The sequence below is a fragment of the Pygocentrus nattereri genome, chromosome 21, assembly GCF_015220715.1.
Source record: "Pygocentrus nattereri isolate fPygNat1 chromosome 21, fPygNat1.pri, whole genome shotgun sequence".
NCBI classification, from domain to species: domain Eukaryota; kingdom Metazoa; phylum Chordata; class Actinopteri; order Characiformes; family Serrasalmidae; genus Pygocentrus; species Pygocentrus nattereri.
Genome location: NC_051231.1, coordinates 10,772,411 through 10,796,570, shown reverse-complemented (window position 1 = coordinate 10,796,570; position 24,160 = coordinate 10,772,411). Strand labels below are relative to the sequence as shown.

At 39.5% G+C, this 24,160-nt stretch overlaps 1 protein-coding gene across 1 annotated transcript in view; it reads left to right on the top strand.

The window, feature by feature from the left end:
- The first annotated feature begins 201 nt into the window (after nucleotides 1–201).
- The window catches only part of asic1b (acid-sensing (proton-gated) ion channel 1b), a 363,281-nt gene continuing 339,322 nt past the window's right edge, over nucleotides 202–24,160 (top strand). The window contains exon 1 of the mRNA XM_017684694.2: nucleotides 202–1,520. Coding sequence (XP_017540183.1) covers nucleotides 1,156–1,520 — 365 coding nt within the window. The 5' untranslated portion in view covers nucleotides 202–1,155. The remainder of the gene's footprint in view (nucleotides 1,521–24,160) is intronic.

Here is a 24,160-nt window from a genome sequence, read left to right as displayed (position 1 = left end):
AGTACAGGCGGTGTGGAGAACACACGTCAGCAGAAAAGCATAACTAGCATCCTCATCCTTCCCCATGCAGCCCCTCAGTGCTGCTGCATCCAGTATCCCCCTTCTCCTTCTTCTATCACTTCTAAGCAAGAGAGAGAGAGAGAGAGAGAGAGAGAGAGAGAGAGAGAGAGAGAGAGAGAGAGAGAGAGAGAGGGGATGGTTGGGTCCATAGCCAATGGGGTTTCACACTCATGGGTGCACCGTCTCAGCGTGTGATCCCCCCACCCCTCCCTCCTCTGACAGAGCCTGCCTTTTGTTTTAAAGACGCCTAACGAGGCGACGCGTTAAAGCACGCAGGCACTGGGAGCTGTGAGGGAGTCTTTCATGGAGCCCGGAGTGGAGAGGCGCTAAGCCGGAGCTCCAGCTGTGTCGACATCCGTCTGCAAACTCGATGTGGACGGCGAAACGAAACGCCTTTGACTGGAATCCATCCTCCAACCTCGAGGAGCAACACACACACACATACACACACACACCGAGGGGATAGTGTTGTTAGTGCTGGCGTGGCTGCCCTGTGTCGTCAGGACTGCAGGGATGTGAATGCACCGAGCTCATTTTGCTCTTCTTTCCGGTGATGCCTCTCACTCGTCAGAGCCCAGCGGACACTTTCTTCACGGCAGTTGGGAAGGCGATGGCTGAGGCGACGTCCTAACGTCTCTTTTCTTGCGCTTTTGTCCTTCTTTTTTCTTTGCTTTTCCGGAGGAGTCAAAACACCCGCGGACACTTGGCCGCGTCCTCCTAACGGCTTGTGTCCACTTTGTGTTGGTACGCTTGCTGAAAACAAGGCGACGGAGCGAGAGAAAATTCCCAAGGTGCCGTGCGGTCTCTTTCCAGCCCTTTTCACCTCGTTTGATCACCTCGCCGCCACCAGCGAAATGTTTTACTGAGCTGCTGCGATTTCACACTCTTTTCCTGACACCTCTGGAGGGGAAGGGGCTCGTTTTCAGTCGCCACACCGTCATTAAGATAACTGTGGACGCGCCAGCCTTCAAAAGGAGGCACGTCGGACCATTGAGCGCTCGCGCGTACAAGCGGAAAAGGGCGGGAACTCATCATCGTCTCTTCCCGGCTTAACGTTTCACTTCAAGTTTGTTTTGGTTTAGTTTGGGGTCCGTCATGGATCTGAAAGCCGAGTCCGACGACAACCTGGACTGCGAGCGGCCGGCGCCCATCGAAGTTTTCGCCAGCCGGTCCACGCTGCACGGCATCGCGCACATGTTCACGTATGAGCGCGTGTGCATCAAGCGCTGCCTGTGGATCGTCTTCTTCATCGGCTCCTTCTCCTTCCTCGTGCTGGTGTGCGTGGACCGCGTGCAGTTCTACCTGCAGTACCCGCACGTCACCAAGCTGGACGAGGTCACGGCGCCCATGATGACGTTCCCCGCCGTCACCTTCTGCAACCTCAACGCCTTCCGCTTCAGCCGCGTCACGCGCAACGACCTGTACCACGCGGGAGAGCTGCTCGCGCTCCTCAACGGCAGGTCAGTTGTAGCACTTTAAAGGGGAACTCCGCGGAGTTTTCAAGCGTTCAGCATAATTGAGCGGCTGGGGTGTGGAACAACGTCCTCCTGAGAAAAGGAACATCATTAGGTTTTAATAACGGTTAATAGTTTCTAATGGTCCCTTGTCAGCCGGGAGAGTCGCTCACAGTGGCGGTGATGGGAACCAGACGTCTCATGCTTCTTAAAGCTAGCTGCATTCCTATAAGAGGTAGTTTGCGCTGCTTGAGGCCTGAAGCTTTGTTTTAGGACAGTTCCGGGAAGGTTTTGGCCTAAAATATGTCGCCGTTGTTGAAACAAAACCGTCTCCGAAACGGTAACTTTACAGGAGAAGGAAAAAAACATACTTTACTTCTAATGTAAGTCAATGGAACCAGATTTTTCATCATGAAACATACACACAATGTTTAGGACGATGGATACTTTCAAATGATGTCAAAAACTGAAAATCGGTTTTCTTCCGACCGAAGTGATATATGTTATCATAAAATTTATGGTGGAGGGACACGTGCCTGAGCGTTCTGAGGCAAAATAGAACAGCAAAGAAAACTTAAATGCTTGTATTTACCGCCACTGGTGATTTTGGATTAATCTAGTCCAGTCAAGGGAACTCAGAGTTTATTTATATAGTGCTTTTCACGACAGGCCTTGTCACAGAACAGCTTTACAGAAAAAAAAATATCTGGGTCCAAGCCCCAATGAGTGGCGACAAAAACTCCCTAAGGGCAACAGGAAGAAACCTTGAGAGGAACCAAGACTCAAAAGGGGAACTCATCCTCCTCTGGATCGACACAAACAACGGCTATCCGTACACACCTGTAACACCTCTGTAAAGAAGTTGTCAAGTTTTTCTTCGCTCTTAAAAAGACGGTTCCTCAAGTGTTCTTTGGTAAAATAAATGGAACCATGAGTTCTGTATAGAACCTTTTCATGCTTAAATGGTTCTGTGCATGGTAAGATGGAGAATGTGTTGTATATAGCCTAATTCTATATAGAACCTTTTTAAAATGGTTCTGTGTAGCACCTAAGAGTTCTGCTATTGTTACGATGTCAAGCGTGTAATAGTAGAAGAACCCTTTTGTAGCACATACTCCATCAATCTGAAGAGCCATCATTTCACCATGCAAAGAAGCGTGAAATGTTAGTTCTGTGGTTCTATATAGAACCTCTGCTTTTACTGATGAACCCTTAAAGAACCATCTTGTTTACAAGTGTACAATGAACCACCTTCAGATCCACTCTGAATGACTTTGTTTACATCTCAAACTGAATTATGTAGAAAGTTGTAAAAACAATTGTTTGAATTTTGGTGGAATTTCCCTTCAGTTTCCAAAATATGTGAAGCTGTTTTAAATGTTAGCGTGCTGAGTGAGGAAGAACCTCCTTAGCCGTCCAAATTTAGTTCACTTAATTCTGTCCTTCATAGTCTGGATAGTTAGTGAATGACCTGCTGCACCACCAAAAACGAGCAGCGTTAAATCTAAGAGCGCTTTCACAAACGTGAAGGAGAAGAACGTGGAGAACACGGCTTTCCATCTGGCTACACTTAGTCCAGTTTTCTGTCGTTTTGTCTGGAGCTTGCTTCCTCTTCCGCACAGTGAGCCCATGTTTGGCTCTACTCAAACAAATGAAGTCTGTTGCACAGAAACCTGAATCTATCCCACATATTACCTTCACTTAAGGGGACTTTTGTCATCATTTAACACTCAGATCATATCTTTGAGTTAAATCAACTTCTCAGTTTAGTCTGTTGCTGTGGCAGCTTTGAAACCGCCACCTTCAGAAAACGAATATGCGCCGCTGTTGGTTTAAATAGCTTCTCCCTCATTAATGTTCCTCAGAACTGAGTGAAACTAAGCACTCTGTGAAAATTGGTTCATCAGTTCAACCTAAAAAACCTGTGAAACCCTGTTTACGATGTAAGTTCTGGTGTTTCGGTGAAGTACAGTAACGTTTCTGTGTGAACACTGTCTTTATTGGGTTAAACTTATTTCCATATTTTGTCTTTCTCTTTGTTTTACTCACCATCAGTGTGCTTTTTAGTTCACCAAGGCTACCTTTCCTCAGGTGTACGCCTTTCGTAGAGATGTACCGCTCAGCTGTCTGACCTCATGTTGTTGGCTACAGTTTTGTTTTCTGTATAGATGAGTGGGTCTGCGCTGGCAGGTGACCGCACTCACACTAAGGGTTAAGCTGTTGTTTGGCAACATACTCAATAATACTTAGTCCAAAAAACACTGTTATTCACTTTTGAGATGTTTCTTAGTTCTGCTGAAAAAAACTATGTAATATTAATTTACTGGTTTTAATCCTAAATAAATGTTATGATTGAGCAATTCTTTTAATCAAAAATAATTTGTTGAGTGAAACGAATATATGGAACAAATAATTTAAAATAGTTTAAGAAAGCATGACTACGTACAAATTGTACATCTTATTATTGTACATATAATTTTATTATATATATATATATATATATATATATATATATATATATTGCTGCTGGATCAAAAACTTGTATCTCCTTAATGATAACTTTACAGGAGAAAGAAAAACATGCTTTACTTTTAATGTGAAGCCTTTTTTCCATGCCATTTTGGGCCATTTCTTTTGGTTCATTCATCATGAAATTTACATACAATGTAAAAAACAGCAGGTATTTTCAAATTATATCAGTACCGGGAAAACCTCAAAAATGGAGATACAAGGTTTTGTTCCAACAGCAGCGATATATGTAGTATTCTAAATCATATATACACTGCCTGGCTCAAAATATTTCATGGGATGGCCTTTAGCTTTGAATACGGCACGCATTCGCTGTGGCATCATTTCCTCAAGCTTCTGCAATGTCACAGCATTTATTTCTGTCCAGAGTTGCATTCATTTTTCCCCAAGATTTTCTATTGATGATGGGAGATTTGGACCACTGCGCAAAGTCTTCTCCAGCACATCCCAAAGATTCTCAATGGGGTTCAGGTCTGGACTCTGTGGTGGCCAATCCAATTGTGAAAATGATGTCTCATGCTCCCTGAACCACGCTTTCACAATTTGAGCCGATGAATCCTGGCATTGTCATCTTGGAATATGGCTGTGCCACCAGGGGAAAAAAATCCATTGATGGAATAACCTGGAAGTTCAGTGTATTCAGGTGGTCAGCTGACCTCATTCTTTGGGCACATAACGTTGCTGAATCTAGACCTGACCAACTGCAGCAACCCCAGATCATAGCACTGCCCCCACAGGCTTGTATGGTAGGCACTAGCCATTATGGGTGCATCACTTTAGCGCCCATCACTCTGGACTCATCACACCACATGACCTTCTTCCATTGCTCCAGAGTCCAATCTTTATGCTCCCTACCAAACTGAAGCCGTTTTTGCCAGTTAGCCTCACTGATAAGTGTTTTTTTTAAGGCTACACAGCTGTTTAGTCCCAATCCCTTGAGTTCCCTTCGCACTGTGTGTGTGTGGAAGTGCTCTTACTTTCACTATTAAACACATCCCTAGTTCTACTGTTGTTTTTCTACGATTTGATTTCACCAAACGTTTTAGTGACGTTTAATGGTTTTTCTGACCACGTTCCTTCCTCGAAGGTGATGTTTCACCACTGTCCTTCCATTTTTGAATAATGCACTGGACAGTTCTTAACCCGATTTTAGTAGTTTCAGCAATCTCCTTAGATGTTTTCTCTGCTTGATGCAGGCCAATAATTTCAGCCTTCTGAAATGGATTAACTTCTTTTCCAGGCAGTGTGTGTGTGTGTGTGTGTGCATGTGTGTGTGTGTGTGCATGTGTGTGTGTGTGTGTGTGTATACATATATGTATATATATATATATGTATATATGTATACACACACGCGCACATACACACACACACACACACACACACACACACACACACACACACACATATATATATATATATATATATATATATATATATATATATATATATATATATATATATGTGTGTGTGTATGTATACAGACTTGGTATGAATTAGTTGCATTTATGTACGTGCATTTAAGTCCTTTTCAGTGAAAGAGTTAAGATAAAGTTTTACTTAAAGTACTGAAAGTTGGTGAGTGGACTTCTGCATGGATCAAGCTTGGTTGACATGCCAACTTTTGTGCAGCGCAAGGTGCACAAGAGCAGTGTAGCCCATGTTAAATGAACTTGGTATCCAAGGCGCATTTTCAGATGATACAGTTTGTTATACTGCCTTTTTAGGTCAGCTGTAAACAGGGCTAGATAAGTGATATTTTATCACTATTGTGATAAATTATGTTGCATTATGCTTTTCTGAGCATATTATTGATACTGTCAGTACTTAAAGAACACTGACTGGCTGTGTGTTTAATCTGAAAGTGAGCAAAAAAATTGGAGTAGCGCAGCTTATAAAACATTAAATAAAAATAATTGTAATTGTTGGTTTATTATTATTATTATTACTATTATTATTATTATTATTATTATATTGCTGCTGTCGGAAGAAAACCTTGTATCTCCATTTTTGTCATTTTTTAGTTTATGACATAATTTGAAAATGCCTGTTGTCCTTTACATTGTGCATAAATTTCATGTAGAATGGACCAACAGAAATGGCCCGAAATGACTTAGAAGGATGTCTGGTTCCATTGACTTACATTAAAAGTAAGGTATGTTTTTCCCTTCTCCTGTAAAGTTGTCATTTTGGAGATACAAGTTTTTCATCCGACAACAGCGATATGTTACTTTCTAAATGTGGCACTGCAGCTTCTATTTTGTGTGTTCCAACGTATTAAATCTCACAAAAACTAAATAACATGATGCATATCGTATATATCCTGAAAATGTCTTGAAGTATCGTAATATAATGTTTCCTATAATCATGCACTCCTAGCTGTGCATGTTAATGACCACCACTCTGTGGGGCAGCCTCAATTTCACCTGTTTCACAGTGGAACAAAACCTCTACCTGTAATTGCAGTGCCTGGCAGTCAGTTCAACCAAAGCTCCTGTGCAGTTTTGTAGTAACTTTATTCTATATTTGTTCATCATAGCTGTCAAAAACCAAAACAGATTCATGGTTCTGATACAAGTTCTAAGCTTAAAGAAACAGCTCTGCTTTTGCTATAATGAGAACAAGAAAGAAGCAGAATGTCTGGGAAGCATCAGGCCTAGAAGAAGCGAGATGTGTGGATTATTAATGGGTTTATCAGACTGTTTCTGTCTTTGTTTTTAAGCAGTCTCAGCTAAAAGTGTGACTTTGATGCACCAGATCATCTCATGAGATCAGTCGAAAAGGTGCACTGAGGCAAAACATGAACTGAGTTGGACCAGAAACAGCTCCTAACATGATTTTTGGAATCACAGCAGTCCTGCTTTGATATGGAACTGAACAGTGATTTGTAATCTGTACTATGTGGGTCCATTATTGATATAATGACATCGATAAGACTGCCAGCACAAAATAATGCTCCTCATTCATGGAGGTGCCTGAGATACGTGACCATTTTGTGGCTGATGCCAGTTTTAAAGGGTTATTCCAGCAGTTCCATTCTAGTTTTTAAAATATATGCATAATTCATAATTTGACTCTAGTTAGTTTGTCTTACAGGGGTGGTGATGGGAACCAGGGGCCACAATGTCTGCAACACAAATATAGACATTTTATTTACTATTCAAAACCACCAGTGAACCAACAGCGCGTCTTATATGTAAAGTTTAGTGGTAAATCTGACAAAATAAGTTTTCCTGGGGACTATTAGCCTTACATCACCCTGCATGTACCTCTCCACCATGAATCAAAAAGAATGCAGAATAACTTTTAGGCCAAAACATTCTCAAAACTATCATAAAATAAAGTCTCAGACATCAGGCAGCATATCACCTTTTTGTGAAAACTATGCAGAGATTTACAAAAAGTGGTGGAATTTCTGATATAAATGCTATGTTATATTTTGATTTTATACTCCAGCAGTTTTAGGTAAACAATGCTGTACTGTAGGGACTGTAGGGGTGGGCTGACGCTGATATCTGCTGTTTTTCTTGTACATATCTGCCAATGCCAGTGCATAAATATTATATAAAAAATTTATAAAATATTACAAAACATTCATTTGTCGAATGTTACAAAAGCACTACAATCAATCAAATGCAGGTATTTTAAAGCAGTAGCTCAGCACCACCTAAACATTCTTCTTCCAGAGTACAATAAATACACAATTAAATATCAGTAAACATCTAAACATCTGTTTGATGCGGATTTATTTTTTAGCAAATATCTGATATTTTGATACCGACATGGTTCTGGTTTCATTTCCATTGATGTTGAAATCATTGCAGTCTTTTGATGTATGAAGCACATGGATTTGAATTTCCACCTAATCAAAACTCTGTTCTCGGTGATAAGTTTGTGCTGTAGTGTTCACTAAATGTGGGTCAGTAAATGAAACTGTAGGTCTAGTCAGAGAAGACAGGCCCCTAAACTCTTAAGCTATCTTCGCCACCACAGTGCGGCGCATTACACTGTAATCTTATAGTAACTGCTGCCACCATCGGGTGAAAGGAAAAACTGCAGCGTACTGGCTGGCGGGCCGCTTGCAGCACACTCTACAAGAGAAGCTACGGGCCAATTAAAATCTGCCCGTGGGCCACATTTGACACTGGGGTCGAACTTTAGACATCTCTGATCTAGAAAACATCTTTTAAATGCAAAGCGTGATGTGTCTCAAAATTAAAGAGATAAGTAAACACAAGAAAGTGATTTCGGAATACACTAAACAAAGAGATCAGCGATAAACATTTTCTGAAAATGTACTTTTCCCCATCGGTCACCAGAGAAGGTATCCTTGATATCGCCAGCTGTGATGATGTAGGGCTCTTTTTTGTGGCACTCAGCAGAAAAGTTGCTGTTTTTTCAACTTAAACGCTCTCTTTCAAGTCTGTAAAGGCCTGAATATCCTTGGGCCTGAGTTTTTGCTTCAGGCAGTTTTCAGAGCTGTACACAGAGACAAACTTGTGCTGCTGTTTGTTAATGAAATTTTCCATTTACGTGAAAGTTGGACTTAGGCCGCGGCCCATCGCAAGGCATCTATATCAACAATATAAAAGCACATATAGAAGGTGGTGAGGGATTGATAGCCACTTAGACTGGTTTGAAGGCTATTCTGAGAACATAATCTCATATGAGACATTATAGCTGACAAATACTCCATGCTCAGAAGTCCTAAGTCATTCTGTATAATTTGGAACGTCCCGTCCAAGTTGTTATTTTTTTATAATTGAAATAAATGGGATTTTACTGTAATCGCTGCTGTCATGTGTACATTGTTCTTCTGAATGTCGCTCAGAGTTATAAGGCTGTTAAGAAGCTGAAATATGAATAATGCTACATACATGCTACAAGAAAGTTAACACAGCTGCACATTGAAATGATGCTGCATGAAAGTACATGTACTATTAAACGTCATCTTCATCTGTTATTTAGTAACACCAGCTACTCTAAATGTGCTCTACCATTGAGAAAGCAAGTGAACTCCCACACTTGACAAAGCTTGCTGGTTTGTTTGGGGTATATTTGCTCTTATGGTGTCCATTCAGTGAGCAGCAGTGTTAGCTTACATGCAAAATTCAAATTTTGGCTCGGTAGCGACCTCGTAAGTCACAGGATCCAGCGACGTTCAGAGGGAAAATGTCCCGCTTAGACTTTGTAAATATGGACATGATATTGATTATAGGATGATGACACAGTTCAGTGGCCTATTTCTTTAGAGTACCAGCAAGGCTACTGACATTTATGAAATAGTTATGTTAAATATGATAAAATATCCATATTTTTGTTAGTAATTTAAGTTATAGTTTATAGTAATGGTAACAATCAGTCATTATTCCACCCAGTAATGTAGTTTGTTTTGCTGTTGCTGCCATAGACGGATGCAGGACAGCTAGAACTTCAGTCATTCGTTATTATTCATTGTGCTCATTTCCTAAAATCCAGTTGTTTCATCATGTAGGAATAAAAATAGAATGTCTTGGTGTTTAATGCAGAAACCTTTACGTTATGAGTCATTTTTGCTCATCAAATCACCACTGCAATGATAGCGCTGATTTGCACCAGCACTTCTATGAGATTTCCTATGTTGTGTTAGCATCAAGCTAATGGTACCGCATATTTGTTTTTCCCACACTGGGTTTAATCCTACTTGAGACAGACTTAACAAAACACAGGCATTAGAAGCATGCTAGACTTTCAAGGAACATATTCTTTGCTTTCTATTTTGCAACTTTAACGAAAGAATTAAGTAAATACTTAAATTCAGAGCCTGAAAATTGGTGATTTAGCCTGTTCGCTATCCTTTATTTAGCCTAGTTGTTAAGAAAATACATTTTCAGCCCCTCCATTTATATACAGTTCATTCTTTTACTTCGTCTGTCAGTACATTCGCTGGTCCATATGAACAATCTGTTCACAGCGCAGTTGTGTTGTCACAGATGTACGTAATGCAGCTGAGCCAGTCAGATCTTTAGACCCAAACTATAAGTTTTGTGATATTGCTGTGTATGATTCAAGTGGTAATTTCTGATGCAACACAACAGAAATCAGTTCATTTGTGGCTTTGTTGGATCATGATCTTTATATATTAAAATACATGTCCATTAAAAAATCACACTATGAAAAGAAAAGATTGGGCTAACCCCTTGAATCCCTGGCTTATTGCAGTCTAAGATCAGGATCAGCAACCCAAATGTTAAGAAGAGCAATTTTGACCTTTCAATAAAAATCAAACCACCTTGGGAGTCGCAACATTTCATGTCTATTTAACCAAATTTGTCGTAAATATGTTACTATGACCTAATGTACTAGTATAGGCAAAAAAATATTATATAAACAAAAACGCAGACCTACTTTGCTCTACTCTAAGCTTTAGCTCAGCTATAGCCGCTTTCCTCGCATTACTGGCAGGAAAGTTTCATTTCTTGTAAAATATCTCTCAGTGTTCGACTTTTTAAGAGGCTGAAATCAGCTTCTCACTTACCAGCTTCTTCTTTGAATTTTCCCGTTTAAACTTTAATGGTGCTTGCGGTGCCAGAATGTAACTGTGGCACTATTTAAGGAGGAAAATTCGAACAACAAGCTGGTGAACGAGAAGCTGACTTCAGCTTTTGCGACGTTTTAGTGATTGACAGTTTCTCACTGCAGATTAAATGTATTAGGGAATTATCGATGTTTGTGCTAAATCTCTCTCTTTGCCATTACATTAGCTGCTTGTTAGGTGAAATTGTTGCCTGCGTTGCTATGGTGACCAGCAGCCTGTGCACCATCCTTCAGGGTGAATTAGCAGTTATGCACTTTCTTCTGCGTTTAAGACCATTTATTGTTAAAACTGAGTTGAATGATCAGCAGAGCTTTATTTTACTGCAAACGAGGATTATTTTATCTTTACCTGAAAATACGCAACAGTGCAGTGAAAGAACTGCATGTCGCCAACCCTTGGTCTCAGGTTTGTTATTTATTTATACTCAAAGGGCCCATTTCAGAGCAAACCAAAGTTTTCATTTTTTAGAGTTTGATGTAGTACATAAACATTGTTAAAGTTTCAAAATTCCAAAATTCACTTGCTAGTTCATACACTCTATATATGGAAACTAAGCTGCTGTTTTGAATTAATTGTATTCGTGACGTCATTCAGAACAGCCCATTTACACACATATACCCTTTCAGCCTACAGCATTTTAGCCCCGCCCACTTACACTAAAGTTATAAGGAGAGTTTCAGCCTGGATAGCTTTTTGAGCAAGTGCAATACAAGGTAGCCAATCAGAACAGAGCTCATTCACGCAGTCTAATAGACCCGATAATAAAACGGCCTGCTTAGTTCTGAAGTGTAGAGAGGGGTTGGAGAATGGTCAAATCAAAAAGAATTACCCCTGTTTTGGGGCACTTTTAATCCATGTGTAATAAAGGTTTGGACCCAGTTTTAAAATTGGTTATGGCCGTTTAAGATGTAGAAGCATCAAGTACTACGTTGTAGCCTGTGTTTGTTTTAGAGATGAATTATCATAAAGTCTAGAAGCAGCATAAGGCAGTGAAGCATTCTGCATTAGTCATCTTTGGACCGTCTCCCATGAGACTTTGTCACGATCGCCATAGTTGAGTGCTAAAAAAAAGGCTTTGTGGTGCAGATTGAGTCCCTTGTGTATGTATGAGCCCAAATGCACAGTCAGAAGTTAGAAGTTTATTCATCAGAGATTTCATTGTTTTGGACTGGAGTGTGGTGTCTGTGTGTGTTTGTCTGGCACTTCTTGATGGTTATGCAAGATTTTAAGTTTGTAAATAAACCTGATTAAAAATGTAAATTAGTGAAACAAAAGCACATCCATTTTACTGCCAAACTGGTATGTGCATTAAGTATTTATGTACATCTAACACATCTGGGAAGTGTCTTAGACCATAGCAGTTAAGAGCTATTGCTTTGATTTGGCTTCACTGCTGAAATGTAATTACAGATTTAGATTCATTATGTAGTGAGATAGACAGTATGTTTCCATTCGATTTACAGTACTGTGCAAAAATAACCCTTCATTATTTCATTTCCTGTCATGATGTGAGATATAAGTTAATCCACTTGCATAAGGAAAGGAGAAGCAATGGAAAAGAAGTGGAAAAAAACTGGAGTTCAAAACATGATTAGAAGCTACACTGCGAAAAATAATATTATGTCAAGCGAAATGTTCTTAAATGTATTCAGGATATCTAATATTTACCATTTTGAGATGGTTGTCCACTGACTATAAGATTATCTAGCTTTTTTCTAGATTTAGTAAACTTATCTCACTACACTGGCAGATAATTTTGCATTTCTTAAAACATTTCTTAAAACAAGAATAATGATGTCAAAATAGTGTCAAAATAATGAGAGGTTTTCTTAGAAAAATCACTTAAAACTAGTAAAATGTTTGTTTAAGTTAAATACAACAGTCTCAACAGGAGAAATGTTAGATTTATTGACTATATTTAAGATAATTTTACTTGAAAAGATACATTTCTTTGCAGTGTACAGAGAAAATTGGGCTCGTAACAACCACCTGGAAGACCTGGTAGACACCAAAACTGCTCCCATCAGGTTAACAGCACTTAAAGCTTTCGTTTTTGAGAGAGAGGAGAAAATCAAGGTGCTTCTGATCTGAAAACATCCACAGGTGTTTCTGTCCACTGTGAGAAGACAACTCAAGTATGTTTGTGATCACTTGGATGTGGAAAAAAAACTAATTCTAAGACTGAACTTTGGAGGCGTGTCTGCGGATTTCTTTGTGAAACTGAAAGTGAGTCTCCTGAAAAGAGTGGAAGCTGTAAAAGTAAAAGTAAGGAGTGGACAGAGTGGACTGGAAAATATGTTTAGTTGTTGAGGCTGTAGTTTAATTGCCTTATAAACCTATGTTCTTTTTTCTGTTTTTTGCAATAACTTGTACTTAATGGCTGTTTTGAATAATGGGTGGTCTCTGACTTTTGCACAGAGTTGTACATTCTGTATCAACTGATTTGAGTTTGCACTTTTAACTTTTTAGCTTTTTTGAATTTAGGAAATTGCAAAAGGGCAAAAATTACAACATGCGCTTGTTATACACTATATTTCCAAAAGTATTCGCTTGTCCGCCTTCACACGCATGTGAACTTGAGCGACATCTCATTCTTAATCCATAGGGTTTAATATAAAGTCAGCCCACCCTTTGCAACTATAACAGCTTCAACTCTTCTGGGAAGGCTTTCCACAAAGTTTAGGAGTGTGTTTATGGGAATTTTTGACTGTTCTTCCAGAAGCACATTTGTGAGGTCAGACACTGATGTTGAATGAGAAGGCCTGGCTCACAGTCTCCGCTCTAATTCATGCCAAAGGTGTTCTGTCGGGTTGAGGTCAGGACTCTGTGCAGGCCAGTCAAGTTCTTCCATACCAACCTTGCTCATACGTGTCTTTATGGACCTTGCTTTGTGCACTGGTGCGCAGTCATGTTGGAACAGGAAGGGGCCATCCCCAAACTGTTCCCACAAAGTTGGGAGCATGAAATTGTCCAAAATCTCTTGGTCTGCTGAAGCATTAAGAGTCCCTTTCACTGGAGCTAAGGGGCCGAGCCCAACTCCTGAAAAACAGCCCCACATCATAATCCCCCCTCCACCAAACTTTACACTCAGACAGTCAGACAAGTACCGTTCTGACCCTGTCTGTCATTTTACGTGGCCTACCACTTAGTGGCTGAGTTGCTGTCATTCCCAGTCGCTTCCACTTTGTTATAATACCACTGACATTTGATGGGGAATATTTAGTAGTGAGGAAATTTCACGACTGGACTTGTTGCACAGGTGGCATCTGATCGTGGTCCCACGCTGGAATTCACTGAGCTCTTGAGAGCGACCCATTCTTTCACTAATGTCTGTAGAAGCAGTCTGCAGGCCTAGGTGATTGGTTTTATACACCTGTGTCCATGGTGATTGGAACACCTGAATTCAATGATTTGGATGGGTGAGTGAACACATTTGTCAATATATGTATTTATATACACTTACCGGCCGCTTTATTAGGTACACCTGTTCAATGGCTTGTTAACGCAAATAGCTAATCAGCCAATCACATGGCCACAGCTCAATGCATTTAGGCATGTAGAGGAGGTCAAGACAGCTTGCTAAAGTGCAGACCGAGCATCAGAACGGGGAAGAAAGGGGATTTAAGTGACTTTGAATGTGGCGTGGTTGTTGGTGCCAGATGGGCTGGTCTGAGTATTTCAGAAACTGCTGATCTACTGGGATTTTCACACACAACCATCTCCAGGGTTTAAAGAGAACGGTCCGAAAAGGAGAAAATACCCAGGAAAATGCCTTGGCAAGAAAATGCCTTGTTGATGTGAGAGGTCAGAGGAGAATGGGCAGACTGGTTCAAGATGATAGAAAGACTCAAATGACCAACCAAAATCTCTGAGGAATGTTTCCAACACCTTGTTGAAAGTGTGCCATGAAGAATTAAGGCAGTTCTGAAGGCAAAAGGGGGTCCAACCTTTTACTAGCAAGGTGTACATAATAAAGTGGCCGGTGAGTGTGTGTGTGTGTATGTGTGGTTTTATGTATGTGTATATATATATATATATATATATATATATATATATATATATATATATATATATATAAGCATTAAGACTTAATCATAAACATATATTTGCAGAACATTTTAAAAAGATAGTTCTTTATGGGTTCTTTATTACAGGAAGTGAATTCTATACGGAGCCTTTTGCATGATTCTTGCAAAAGGTTCTTCAGATTGATGGAGAATGTGTTTTATGGTCCTATATAGAACGTTTTTGAAAACGGTTCCATATAACATCACATATGGTTCTGCTACTGTTATAAATCAAGATTATAACAATAGAGGAACCTTTTTGGGGTTCGCAAAGGTTCTACATACAACCTTTACAACACATTTACCAGAACCATTAGAACCATTTCATGATACACACAACCCTTTAAGCATGCAAATGGTTTTTAAATGTTTGTGGTTCTATTTAGAACCATTGTCTTTAGTAACCAACCTTCGACGAACCACCTTTATTAAGAGTGCACAATAAAGAATACTGACTAAATTAGAAAATAATGTAACAGCTATTGTCGTGGCCTTTAAAGTGGTGTTTCAAGGGTTCTTTAGTGAAGACAAAAGTTCTGTATAGAATCATGAACATTCAGAGAACCATTCATCATGAAATAGTTCAGATTGAGGCAAAATGTGCACGAAAGTCCACTAATGGTTCTAAATGGAACCTTCTTGATTAGGGTTGTATATAGCACCCAAAAAGCTTGACTTTGTAACAATAGAAGAACCCTTTTGGGTGCTATATAAACCAATTATCAAAAAGGTTCCAAATAGAACTGTCTACAGCACGTTCTTCATCAATCCATGCAAAGGGTACTTTAAGTGTTCATGGTTCTATGTAGATCCATTTTCTTTACTAAAGAACCCTTGAAGCACATCTTTTTAAAGAGTGTACCAGTGAACCTCTCAGAAGAAGCTAACAGCAGTAAGCATAGCTGAAACATCTGTCTGAGACAGAGAAATGAGTGTCAGGAGTTCACTGCTAATGCTAAGGTGTAAACACTATATGTCGTATGATTGTCTGCTGATCAATTTGGCCTCCGTAGCGAATAAGATGTACTGAACGCTCAGCCCAACAGTTGTCATGGGATAATGAAGGGAATCATGTTCTGTTTAGTCACTGCGGGACTCGTTAACAGATGTCATGCTAGCCCTATTGTGTGCATTAGGGACGCCCCACTGATTGCAATTTCGGATATCTGAAGCACGGAAAATGTACTACTCCACCTAAATTCGTTATCTCCTGCGGCAAACGCGATGGATTTAGTCACACTGCCGAAATGCTGTTTTGACTTCCTTATCAGAGCACACGGCTCTGCTAACACCACACTAAACCTGGAGCCTCAGCCAGCTCTGAAGTATCGCTCTTACCCAGCTGCTTATGTAGAAGATCTTTATTTATGGAGATGTTAAGAACTAGAGTTAAGACATACACCCATCAGCCACTTACCCAAGACCACCTCCTTGTTTCTACACTCACTGTCCATTTTATGTGCTCCACTGACCAAATAGGAGGACTTTGTAGTTCTACAATTACAGACTGTAGTCCATCTGTTTCTCTGCATACTTTCTTACCCTGTTCTTTAATGGTCAGGACCCCCACAAGACCACCACAGAGCAGGTATTACTTGGTGGTGGATCATTCTCAGCACTGCAGTGACACTGACGTGGTGGTGGTTTGTTAGTGTTGTGCTGGTACGAGTGGATCAGACACAGCAGTGCTGCTGGGAGTTTTTAAACACTGTGTCCACTCACTTTCCCCTCTATTTGACACTCCTACCTTGTCAGTCCATCTTGTAGATGTGAAGTCAGATGTCTGAGACGATAGCTCATCTGCCGCTGCATAGTTTGTACTGGTCATCCTCTAGGCCTTCATCAGTGGTCACAGGACACTGTTGGCTGGTTACTTTTGATTGGTGGACTATTCTCACTCCAGCAGTGACACTGAGGTACGTTTACTTACAGCAATGTGTAAAAGGGAAAAGGCGCCGCAGGACATTGTTTAAAACCATTTAACCTTTCCCCCTCAGTTCTGAGCACTTAACAAGCCACGTCCTGTTTATTAGTTTATTACATTTGCGTGGTTTTATGTTCTAAAATGATCATATTTAGTTTTTGCATGACGCCCAACATCTCGTTATCTCTTCAAATTAAACAGGTTCTTTTTGTTGCTTTGCCTTAAAGACGATGATATATGTAAATAATATAAAAATAAATGATATATGTAAATGAGCTCCGTTTGATTGGCTGTGCTCTGTTGAACTTCTTTCAAAAAGCACTCAGAGCTGAAACGCTCTCTAGAACTTCAGCACAAATATCAGTATCAGAGCAAAAGTGTTATTACTGTGAAATACACTAGTAACTGTAAAGGGTCTCCATAATGATAAGAGCACGTCATATGCAGAGAACACGCTCCACAGTTACTGTTTAGTAGCTGTATTTAACATATTGGAGAAAAAACATTAAAAAATATAAATACTGCCTGTGTAAAAGTTATATTTCATTGCAGGTAACAAACTGAATATTTTAACAAAAATTTGCAGAAAAAAAACACAGATCAAAACTACTTAAGAACTTTTTAAAAGCTTTTTCCTCTGACTGGTCAAAAGAATTGTACCATTTCATAAAGTTTTAGTGAAAGGCCATCTGCACTGACTTGCTTTAAAAGCTTGTGTTTTGTACTTGATAGACTAATGATTGAAAGTTAAAAATCATAAGAAGTGAATTAAAAGGTAATTACAGTGACGGTGAGTACTCCTTTTGCTAAAACATTCATATTCTTCTTCTCTATTAAATTATATAATCATATACAGTAAAAGTTACTGGAAATTTTATTTTTTTAATTGTTGTTACAACACATCTAACTCTATATTTACGTTAATGATTTCTCTTTTTCCCATTTAAAGAGTAAAGTAAGTCATGTTTTAACCCAAGTAGGAAACTTAGTTCATACGGAAGACAACACAGGAATTTCATCCTCAGTGACATCTGTACTGTATGCCAACACACCTACACATAGAAGCTTAGATTTTTCACAATTTGCAGTAAAAAAGATATCAAAACTTCAAAGCTGGGGGGCATAAACACAAGAATATAATATATAATATAATATATAATATCGCTGCTGGTAAAACAAAACATTATATCTTTTTTTTCTTGTTTTTCAGTTTGTGGTACAATTTGAAAATGCCTGTTGTCCTTTACATTGTGCTGTCGGCCCTGGGGATTTAAACTTAACTTCAACCTCAGAAGTCGGGGGCTGTCGTGGGCTGGAGGTTAGGGAACCGGCCCTGTGACGGGAAGGTTGCCGGTTCCCTAACCTCCAGCCCACGACAGCCCCCGACTTCTGAGGATGAAGTTAAGTTTAAATAAGTGAACACATCCTCTACAGAGAACACGCTTCTGCACAATACATGGCTGCTGTATATTTGCAGGATTTATTGAAATATATTGGAAAAAATGAGAAAATGTGCCTTTATGTGAAGTTATGGCATATTTTCTATTTTATGTTTTTTTCAATATGCTACACTCAGCATATAAATAGATGATGCATTAAATTTGTGTTCACCATAAGGGGTGTTTTAACTTAATTTCACTTGAAAATGAAGAAAACTCATAACCAGTTGTTGTTCAACATTTTATGAAATTATTTCTAAAATAAAATGATGTCTTGATAAAATGATATGATGTAAACAGAATGATTCAGAGTGATATTGGCGTCAGCCCACAATTCCCATATCAGCGCGTCCCTACAGTACAGCATGGCTTACGGTAAACTTCTGGAGTATAAAATCTAAAACAGAAGTTTATATCAGAATTTTTAACACCTTAAAGGAGAATTCCATCATTTTTTCAAAATCTCTACATAGTTGAATCATTAAAGATTTAGACAGAGTCATTCAGAGTGGTTTGGTGTGAAATGCTCTGTTCTAGAGAAACTTACAGTCAGAATTGTTTACTATGGTGGTGATAGGAACCTGATGTCCACCTCTAAAAGCTCCCTCACAGAAAGATATTACATTAAAGTGGTTATGAATTCACTGAAGGATGACTGAGACATTGTTTTATGACAGTTTTGACACAATATTCTAACCTAAAATGTCCTCTCAGTTTGTTCATGGCAGAGTGGCACATACAGGCTGTTGTAAGGCAAAAAAGTCTCCAAAGAATTGCTAACTTTTCAGATTTATCAGTATTTTATCATCATCAGCATTACATATAACACACAGGACATGAGTGTAGGTTCACTGGTGGTTTTGGATAGTAAATAAGGTGGCTATATTTGTGTTGTAGACGTGGCGACTAACGGTTCCAATGAAAAATAAGTGGAATTAGCCTTTAAGAGTGCATATTCAGTGTCTAAACTTTTGACTGGTGGTGTATATAATCTACTGCGCTCTGATCTGAGGCCTATAATAATATCTCTCTTCATTCCACTTCTTTTTTCAGTTTCAAACAAGCCTCCCGGGTTTTAGTGAACCGCAGCAGACGCAGAACGACACAGGTTCCCGTGACAGAAAGTCTACTTAAGCTTAATTAAAGCAGCCATGAAATGAATTCTCTGCAGAATAATTATCTAAAGATGACGAGGGATGTCTTCAGTTCTATAAGCGGTTGTGCTGATTTTACATCTGTAACCAAGAGCAACAGAAATGTCCAGGGCTTGTGTTTTTTTTTAACTTCGTGTCACGCTTTCTTCCTCCTTTTTCGTCACAGTTATTCCATCCTAAATCAGTGCGTACCGATGGGTGGCGAATGCTACATTGTTCTTTTGATTTCCCATCAGAGTCGCGCTTCACGGCCGCGTGAGCGGCTTTGTTCTTCAGACGGTGTGGAGGATACACGAACGCGCATGGTGTGCATACACTGGCAGAAGAGAAAAACGTATCTATGTGTATAATACACTGTCACCGTCCCCCCCATGCATCAGCGGCTGGGTATTTTTAGCGTATTGATCGGCTCTGCTGTTGTGCCCAGTGCTTGGTAAGAGAGTGCACTCCTGCACTTTGTATTAGAATGTCACAAGAACAATCTCAATTTTCCAGCACAAGATTTCAGTGCACGACCCCCACCTTTTCCTCCTGCCTTCGCGTTACGTGCCATAGCTGCAGGGGGAATTTATCGCCACGCCACGCTCGTGGGCTCGAAACAGCGATCAGCACTCTGCCCCATGGCCTGAAGACATGATGTCTCAGAGGTAAACACACAGCCCAAGCTAGTGTTCGTTTTGATGTTTAGTGAGGTAGGAAGTGCGTAGGCCTGATATCAGAACCTAAGATCGTAGGCTGAAGGGGAATAGCACAGATTTTCCAAAACGTCTGCATAATTAAAAGGTAGAGACGTGAAGTCATTCAGAGAGGTTTGATGTGAAATGCTCTGTTCTAGAGAAACTTACTGAGTCACAGTAATAGGAACCAGAAGTCTGAAGAGTATAATGCCTCTAAGAGTTCCCTCAAGTTCCCGAAAGTTATTTTATTAAATAGTTATGAATACGCTGCCTGATGTCTGAGATTGTTTTATGATAGTTGTGAAATGTTTTGTATGAAAACTAGTATTTTAAAATCCAGATGTACATACAGGGCACGACATACAGGAATGTAGAATAGTCCCTGCAAACAGCATAGTTTTTTGATTTATCACGGTTTTACCATCATTAACATTACATATAAAAACTCATAAAACTGAACAAAAAATAAAAACATACATAAACATATTTTGTTTAATGTAAGTCACTGTAATTAGACTTTTTTTCCAACTAATTTTGGACCATTTTTTATCCATTTATCATGAAATTTGACTATAATGGAAAGGACAACAGGCATTTTCAAATTTAGTCCAAAGCTACGAGATTTTGTTATGACAGAAGCAATGTGTACATAAAATCTGCATTTGGCAAGGTTCAGATTTTAAGACAGTCATGGATCATTTTTATTGTTATTTTAGCTCTCTTTGGCCTTTTTTATGTTTTCTTTTATGTTTATGATTATTATTATCAATTGATGTATGTTTTAGTGCTTTGGACAGAGCCCACTTGGAAAAGAGATTTTTTTAGGTGAAACAAAGATGAAGGCAATCAAATAAACTTAAATTAAGAAATCTGTTCAAGATGTGGCCTGGAAGAGCATGATTTTTGCAAAAGTTGGGCTACAGCTCATTAATAACAAATATAGTCATATGCAAAAGTATGAACACATCCTCTGCAAACGACACAATTAAATATGGTATTTTCCTGCAAATTGCAGTTCATGGTTTCTGTTTATTTGCTGTGTTTACTTAACATAATAAATCAAACAGAAAATATAAACATAAAATATGTGCTATAACTTTTGCACTGTGTTATTGTTTCTAGTATAGTAAATTCAGCCAATAAACCTTTTTTTGTACAGAAGTGTGTTCTCTGTAGGGGATGTGCTAACTTATTCTCACCCAGGTGTGCAGGCGTTGTACAAAATCAACAAATAGAATCAAATTTAGGTTTTTAAATGGAACATTAAAAAATCCCCTTAAACCCTAAAGCTTAAACTGTTTAAACCTCTTAAACCAGTAGGTGTCAACCTTGATTCCAGGTGAACCACAGCTCTGCAGAGGTCAGTGTTTTCCCTCTTCTGAACTGAAATTTAAGGTGGAATGCTAAAAACTGCAGCACTGTAGCCTCCAGAACTAGAGTCTGTCCTCTCTGTCATAAACCCTAAAGCAGTCGTGTGTTTGCCCACCTCTCAGTTCCTCACTACATAATAGCTCTTTAGATCAGTAGCTGAATAATAAGCCTAATGTTTAACCCCTTTAGCCTTGACAGACCTCCCTGCATGTCTAGACTTTTATTCTTCATCTTTATGATGTAGTAATATCAGTTTACACCTTTTTTTGTTGTAGTTATTGAATAATAAGTTTGTTAATGTGGATGTCTGTGAAGTTTTAATCCTGAGGCAAAAAGGCATTTAGTCCAGCCTTTGATCCACTCTTCTGCTTTAATAATGAGATTTTTTCAATGCTCTCTCATTTATTTGGATACATAAAGAACGTGATCTACCAAGGCTGAAAATTGAGCTGTGATGAAGTCAATAATAGGTGTTTCTATAGAGGTGCGAATTCTTAATGTGTGGGCATTTGCAGTCACAGCTCATCCAGCAATAAAGGCACCATAAAGCTTCTTTATACATTGATAGGAAACAAGCTTGCAGAAATCTCCAGTTCCACATTCTGACCAATATGCACCAGCATTATAACAGTTAAAATGATGCACCAAAGATACGTTAGGTAAGATATCATTGCTGTCGGAACAAAAACCTTTTTTTTACAGAATGTTTGGCCAGCCAGTCGTCCTTATTAAAGCAACACTATGTAGGTTTTGGGGATTTGGAGACCTCTGTGGTGGAAAGGTGTAATTGCACACAACATGCACAAAAACTTTTTTTTAATGTAGGTTGTGCTTCAGAACCACACAAGTGGACAAATCTGACTTTTGTGAATGTGTTGAAAGATAATTCACAGAGAACTTTGTATGAATACCACCTGTAAGAACCTATGAAAACATTCATAACACATTGTAATGCATTCATAAGGCATCATAAACATGGCTGTAAGCATGTACAGAAGTGCATTACACTTTATAGCCAGTACTCCAAAATTACTCTGAAAAAAAATCCTATCCTACTAAAACCCCCATTCCAAAAAAGGTGGGAATGCAATGATTTGCAAATCTCATAGAGCCATATTTTATTCACAATAGAACATAGAACACATATGAGATGTTGAGAATGAGACATTTTATAGTTTCATGGAAAACATTGACTCATTTAGGACTTGACAGCAGTAACACATCTCAAAAAAGTTGGGACAGGGCCGTGTCTACCATTGTGTAGTGTCCTCTCTTCTTTTAACCACAGTCTGTAAATGTCTGGGGAAGTGAGGAGACCAGTTGTTGGAGTTTTGGGAGAGGAATGATGTCCCATTCTTGTCTGATGTACGATTCTGCTCAACTGTTCAACAGTTCTGGGTCTTCTTTGTTGGATTCTTTTTTTCGTGATGTGCCAAATGTTTTCTATTGGTGAAAGGTCTGGACTGCAGGCAGTCAGTTCAGCACACAGACTCTTCTTCTGTAAAGCCATGCTGTTGTGATGAATGCAGCATGTGGTTTAACATTGTCTTGCTGAAAAGTAAGACCTTCCCTCAAAGAGACGCTGTGTGTAAGCTGCCCATGCCATAGGAACTAATGCACTAATACCATCAGAGATGCAGGCCTTTGAACTGTAACAAGCTGGATGGTCCCTCTCCTCTTGAGTCCGCAGGATTCATTAGATTCATCAGACCACAGAACAGTCTTCATCTTGCATTTGTGGTTTGCACGGTGACCTGTGTTCACAGACAGTGGCTTGTTCCTGAGCCCATGCAGTGATTTCCAGTTCAGAATTATACCTGTTTTTAATGCAGTGCCGCCTGAGGACCCAAAGATCATGAGCATCCAATATCGACCGTCAGCCTTGTGCCTTGTCTGCAGGGATTTCTCCAGATTCTCAGAATTTTCGGATGATATTATGTACTGTAGATGATCTGATATCCAAAGTCTTCACAACTTTACTTGAGGAACATTTTTCTGAAATAGTTCCACAATTTCTAGATGCAGTTTTGCTTCTGAGAGATTCTGCCTCTCTAAAATGTTCTTTTTATACCCAGCCATACGAGTTAGTTGCAAATTGCTCCTCCAGCTGTTTTATTAGTACCATATAGTTTTCCAGTCTTTTGTTCCCTCTCCCAACTTTTTTGAGATGCGTTACTACCATCAAGTTCTAAAAGAGTTCATATTTTTCATGAAATGGTAAAATGCCTCACTTTCAACATCTGATGTGTTCTGTGCCCTATTGTGAATAAAATATGGATCTATGACTTTTGAAAGTTTTGTTTATTTATTTATTTTTTACCTATATTTACATTTTACACAGCATCCCAACTTTTTTGGAATTGGGGTTGTAACTTCCATTCAAAATGAAGAATTTTTTCCTTCTCCTATAAAGTTCCTTCTAAAATAAAGATATTTTGGAGATCCCAGGCTTTGTTATGAGGGTTAAGGTTTTCAGGGGATGCAGAATCAGTAAAGCATGAACTTTGCTAAAGTCCAGGTCTGGTCAGCATTCACTTCCCTTTTTCCTTCCAGCTGTCATCCGAGAGAAGACGAGTGAATTGCATTGTTGTGGAAAGGTGAGAGCAGAGAGAGCAACCACAGAGAGAGAGAGAGAAAGAGGGAGGGGAGAAAGGGAGGGAAGGATGACAAGCCGAGGCAATTAACTCGTGTCTCGTAAGCCGGGTGATAAACAAGGCTTTATCCCCGTGTAATTAGCGCCGTTTGTGAAACCACACTGTCGCCGCGCTGATAAACAGGCCCTCCTGTGCTTTCTGGTCCTCCGTCCCCACTCAGCCTGGTGACGGGGAGAGTGGCATGCGTTAAAGAACGGAGAAGCAGGAGTCGTTCTGAGGGATGAGAGACAGGGACAGCCAGGCGTGGAGAATGGGAA